Below are 6000 nucleotides of genomic sequence, written 5' to 3' on the forward strand. Positions count from 1 at the left end.
GGTTTCTGGCCAAGGACTAATACTGTAATCAGCCATAGTGTAAACCACAGAAACTGCACCCATACCTCCCTCTGTGACCATTTTTGTTTATCAAAGAATACTAAATGGAAAGTCAAATATCTTTCCAGATACTTATCATGAATATATATAGAGATGTATCATACATATCTTTTTCAAATTTAACTATTTAAAATATCTTATTCAAATTTAACTATTTAAAATATCTTATTTCTTTGTCTAACATTTTAGCAACAATTCTGAGACTCCCTTCAAACACCTAGGAAATACTTTGCAATACACTGGAAATGAAGACATCAAGAGTTAACTAATATCTTACTGCCAACAGTCTACCAACAGACTAAACACTTGCACTATATCTTTCTGTACACATGTAATAAACAGTAAAAGTTATCATCCACTGCTGTGTAATAGTTATACACATGTTTTGAATAACCATAGAATTTTTTATTTTCTCCAAATGAATCACTACCATGCATGGTTAATCATCTATCAGCACTGACAAATTTGACAAAAATCAAACTGAAGTACTCAAAAAACAAAAAGCATATCCACTCAAATATGGTTGATTTCACCTGAATTCACTCACTGATCATTAATAAGATTAAAGAAATTCTTCTACACATATAAAATATTTTAATTATCTACACATAAAAATGAGTTTGAAATACAGAAATTAATTTACAGAACTTTACCTTCATAGCCTCGAGAACACAGATCGTCTGTGGTTCCGTAGACTTTCCACCTACTCCATAAACCAGATCCCTTGTACAGCATAATATTCCTTTCCTGTTTGTTTCCATAGTTGAAAAACAAATCTTCCCCTTGGATTGCAAAGAGAGTCTCATTTCTGCATTCCCATCGCTGAAGTTCACTAGCCTTGTCACAAGGATACAGAGTGATGGGAACCCAGTCTTTCTTCGAAGGCACTCCCAAGCACAATTTGAATGCTATGCTCATAAGCTGGTGATCTGAGACCCACCTGAATTTTTGTGACTCATTTTCTTGAACACAAGGAGCAGTAGTCACTGAATTAGAACTTTGAGCCAGTACACAGCGCTTGTGATCTTCATTATATATTAAGAAGATGCTAGTATCTGTAAGAAAAAAAAAAAAAAACACCGGACTGATTTGGTTTGAAGTAACCTTACCCGCTATCTAAATGAAATATAAATCTGGACACTCCTCTTGGTGTGAAAATCTCATCATCTGTTTAGCAAAAGAAGGTGTGGACTACATCTGTTAAAGTGGCTGCATGATGCAGCCAGCTCAGATGTGAGGACATTTCAACTGTTTTGTGTCAGTGAAAGCATCTACACACAAAAGTACAAGGCAGCAGAGGTGCACACCTAATGTCTCCTGTAGGTTTAAAGCATGGGTAAACTGAAGAGAGAAAACACACTCATGGTGTTAATCCAAGCTGCACCCATGGGAATTACTGAAATGAGGGAGCATGGACCCTGTAGGGAGCAGATCCCGACACTGAACTCTCCAGCAGCACTGGCTCCCAGGCAGGGGGATGACAACAGCCACTAAGTTCTTCAGGCTCCATTTCCTCACAGTGGGGAGCTCTGTTCTCAAAGCCCTGCTAAAATCTTTAAGGTATTAACTGAGGAGAAGAATATGCTTTTAAGCTTTATACTTAAGCTTCTTGTAGAACATATTTATTTTTCAATTCAGTCATCAGTGACTTCTTTCTTCCGTCTCTCCATTATGAATGAAATACCAACAGCAGTGGGATTTGCCATCACTAGTTATACCTCTTCATGACTTACGGAAATATACAGAACTCTTCATAGCTTCCCAGGTTATTTGTCCCTCTTAGCAAACAGTGCTTCACAGCATGCATTTTCATATTCGAGGTTGGTTTCAAAACTGTAGCCACTTGAAAATTTTAGCATCTTTTGCACTTGGATATGCTATGAATGTAACATTTCTTGCTGAAAGAGTGAAAATTTCTCTTCTCTGATCCACCTGAGACACCTTTTGGCACAGTAACTTTATCATGCTCTTTCACATAAGATAAAAGGATGCACAGAATTTTAAAACTGTATTTTAACTGGGCTATGAGATAGGAGGGAGAAATATTAATTTATGTGACTCTGGGGATGGAAGCTGATTAAAACACTATTTATTTTAGTGTGTGATTACCAAACTAAACAAATTCTATAATGGAGAAATAGTTAAGGGGAAAACAGGTTAAACCACAGAAAGTCTTCCCTTCTCTGCTGAGGCTCTAATGTGGAAATTATCATATTTTTCTGCAGAAGAACAATCTGGGAACAAATAACCTCTCTCTCAGAGAAAGAGCTGACCTAGACGTATCTCATCTATAGTTCAGCTTCCTTCTCTTGTCCTTTGGCTTCCAACTCACTAGGAAGTAATGTAAAACTGATGAGCACTAGAGGCAGAAATTGTTGTCTTTTGCCAATCTGTTTTACTCACAGACAATACAAGGAAATGTATAATTATCACTGCTGGTGACAACTTCTTTTTATTCTGCTTTTCTACTAGCATTTAGCACAATGTTATTGTAAACTGATATATGCAGTGCTTGCAACTCTCCTTTTCCTGAAATAATGTTTAAAGTTTCTGGATAAAAGAGATGTCAAACAATTTCACATGTGTAGAAAACACTACCTGATTTTTCAAACTGCTAAAATAGTATCTGTGGCCTAAAATAACAGTCCTTATTTTCTGGTTCTTGTGGTGTTAAAGAGATGCTATTTCACATGAAAAAAGTATCACTAAGTCAAAATCCTGGATTACTGCATCCAAGCATGAGAGGGTGCAGAGTTTTGGCTTCAAAAATGAAGTTAAAAAGCTGAGCAAAGCGGTCTGGCCAGTGGGGATGGGGAAGGGGACAAAATAGGCTCTCTACTATTCTGATGATGCCTTTGCAAAGCATTAGAAGTGTGTAACCCCAACACACCTGCTTACACAAGGGCATATTCCCAATGCAGGGAATAGTACATATGCAAGCAGGGAAAAGGCCAACTCAGCCGAGGAGGCATTGAAAATAAGCTGACACCAAAAGAGGAGAGCAGAACAGGAGGGAGCAGGATGCTGGAACAACTATGGCTGAGGCTGTAATTGCAGGATTTCCTTTCCCTCAGTGTTGCTCCTCTCTCAGCCATGGCCATTGAGCAGACTCATAACTTGTATTGCTCAAGTTTACAGCTTTATTTCTGTTTATTCTGCCATCTTGCTCACCGAAGGCAATCCCCACATAGCAGTATCTGTGTGAGTAATTAGATAGTCTAGAAGAAACAAGCCAGGTATTTGTGCAGCACTTCCTCTGCCCTGCCAAGTCCTCCCTGTAAACACTTGACACCACTCTTGCCAACATGATGAGCTGTATCTGTAAAATGGGCTGAGCAGAATCACACACAGCACCATTAGCTGTGTTCCACTGTTCTGCAGCAACATTTGTTATCCAACTCTGTAACAGGTGCCGCTCTTCACTACAGATGAACCGTGGGTGGAACACTTTAAGGTCCACCACAGTGTGCTCATGTGTACCACAATGTTAGAACTTTGAATTAAACCTATTTCTAACAGTAATTCATATTTTAAAATTTACTCCTAGAAGGAAGGTTTTTAAAATGCATAAGAACATGCCAGGCTTGGGAAACAACTTCACCACTACCAGGGCACAAGCAGCCATTCAAGGAGATCTAGCATCTTTTCCCTCAAATGTCCCCAGTAGATCCCAAAAGAGTTTTTCTCACAGGCTTTCATTTTTCTTTACTCACCACACTGTGATTATTTGCCTATCTATCTCTGGCCCCAAGTTGTATTTAAGAATTGTGCCAAGTACTGTAAAATCTCACTGGACAATATAATTTCCATAACGGAGATTTCCAGAATGCCAAACTGACTTCACACTCTACAGCTTTTCCAAACCATCACAGATTATGTGAGTGTAAATAAGGAAGAAATTAGAGCAACCAGTGAAGTGCTACCAGTGTTAAACACTACTGAAGAGCACCAGAAAATGAGACCCAAAGCCAGAAGCAGAAGAGGAGGGAGCAAGGAGGCAGATGCAGGCAGGTGACTGTCTTCCCTACACAGACTCTTGCCTACCAGACTGATAGCCTAAACTGATTGCTGCTAGTTACACAAAAAGGAAGAAAGGTTACAAGGCAGTGCTACAAAGATTTGCATTGCTAGATCTCAATCTAGAGAAAAGCGATGCTCAAAGGTTTTCAGAAAGGGCAGGTGCAAAACTTTCACTGAAAAGTAGCTGCGAGCTGGAAATCACGGCAAATCTCAGAGTAAGTGTGTACAAACTCCAGGTATCACCAGGCAACACAACTTCCCCCTGTTCTCACCCCTCTGTCCATCCCAGCATCTCAGCTACCCTAACATTCCCCATGAAAGCCATCTGTCAAAAGCAGGGCCCATCCAGGAGGGCTGGAAGACGGGCAGAGACCCAGTACCGGGCACTTCTGCAAACCTCTGTGGTCTCTGAGGGAAAGCTGCTGATGGTGTTAAATCAGTCAGGGACTGACCGGAGCGCTGGGGGAAACTGAGGCAGCGCCGGTGACAGCGCTGCTCGGCGTCCACAGTGCCACGGGCACCCAAAAGGCCGCCCTGCCAGGCAGCTTTTCCCGCCAGGCACCTCTGGATGCGGGCAAGGAAGGGGTCCCAAGGGGAGGCCGCCTGCATCAGCCGCCCGCCCGCCGCGGAGAGGCTTTAAATGGATGGTGGTGGGCTTCCCCCGCGCCTCCTGCCCCCGCGAGCCCCGGAGCAGGCGCGGCTCCGTGCCCGCCGTGACCCGCGTTGCTGGGCTCGGTTAGCCCGCACAGTTAGCACTTACCCAGCAGCGGAAAGGCCCGCGGGAGAGCTCCGAGGAGCAGCAGGAGCAGGGCGGGAGCCATCCCCGCCGCCAGGTCCGCCGCGCTCGGGAAGGGCTGGTGGATCAGGGGAAAACTCTGGGCTCCAAATGATAAGGAAATATCCTGTCACATGGGGCGTTTTGAAATAACAGGAATTCGCTGTTCAAACTTTGCTTTCCTAAGCTGATTTTTCTCCCCGTAGCGGAGGAAAGAGCGTTCTTCCAGGCATGTGCAGGTGATAAAGCGGTGACAGCTGAGAGGAGCGCTGCTTTTTTTGTTGTTGCCGTTGTGTGTGGAGTTTGTTGTTTTTTTCCTTTTATCCCCTTTGCGACTCTGACAGCGCTGCATCTGGGTCAGTGGCTTGTCTTCCAAGAAAATTAGCCAACCCCGCTCGGAGGGAGGAGGATATCCCTCTCCTTTTCTTCTGGGGTAAGGAAAGGAGAAGGATAATGGGTAAGAAATTCAAGTCTCAAAGAAAACCCCTACGCGAGCACCCGGGCTGCTCCTCAGAGCGAGGACTGCAGCAGGAGCAGAGACCTGCTTTTGGGAGCCCGGCTCTGGGCTGCGCCCCGGCCCCATCGCTGCTCCCAGGGGGGAAGGCAGGTCGGGCTCGGGGCTGCCGAGGAGGGGACGAGCGGCTTTAAGGACACTAAGAGGCATTATCTGCAGTCCAATAAATGAACTTCAGCCGATTTGTTTGTTTGTTTGTTTATCCTACCGACAGTGATGGCACTATCTGCTGCTAAGAGGACTCAAATCTTGCTCGTGAATCAGTGCGGGAAAGACAAAACCTTGCCTGCTGGTTTCCTGCGTTTCACAAGCTAAGCACCTGCCTGGAACTAAATGATCTTTCTGAAAAGGTGCCTTTAGAGCACAGTCAGCTTTGGTGATTTTACATCTTCTTGCTGTGCTGGGTACAGAGCAGCATGCTACTTCTTTGAGATCACTATCAATGTACAGTCTGAAAAGTCCAAATGGATTGAAAACATCAGTCTTACTGTTGCTTTACATAGAGAAATACTTTTATAACATGTGGGACTTACTGGGTATTTTGATGGGGCATACATGGGGCTCAGGGAGCACCTTACTGCCCTTTGCAGCTCCCTGAAAGAAGGGCTTAGTGAGGTGGGGGTTGGTCTCT

The 6000-nt window shown here is 43.7% G+C and overlaps 1 protein-coding gene across 1 annotated transcript in view; it reads right to left on the minus strand.

The window, feature by feature from the left end:
* Positions 1–5281, minus strand: part of LOC135293972 (macrophage mannose receptor 1-like) — a 52202-nt gene extending 46921 nt beyond the window's left edge. The window contains exons 1-2 of the mRNA XM_064408687.1: positions 4841–5281; positions 714–1115 (exon numbers count right to left, since the gene is read on the minus strand). Coding sequence (XP_064264757.1) covers positions 714–1115; positions 4841–4901 — 463 coding nt within the window. The 5' untranslated portion in view covers positions 4902–5281. The remainder of the gene's footprint in view (positions 1–713; positions 1116–4840) is intronic.
* Between the last annotated feature and the right edge of the window lie 719 nt (positions 5282–6000).

This window comes from Passer domesticus, chromosome 1 (assembly GCF_036417665.1).
Source record: "Passer domesticus isolate bPasDom1 chromosome 1, bPasDom1.hap1, whole genome shotgun sequence".
NCBI classification, from domain to species: domain Eukaryota; kingdom Metazoa; phylum Chordata; class Aves; order Passeriformes; family Passeridae; genus Passer; species Passer domesticus.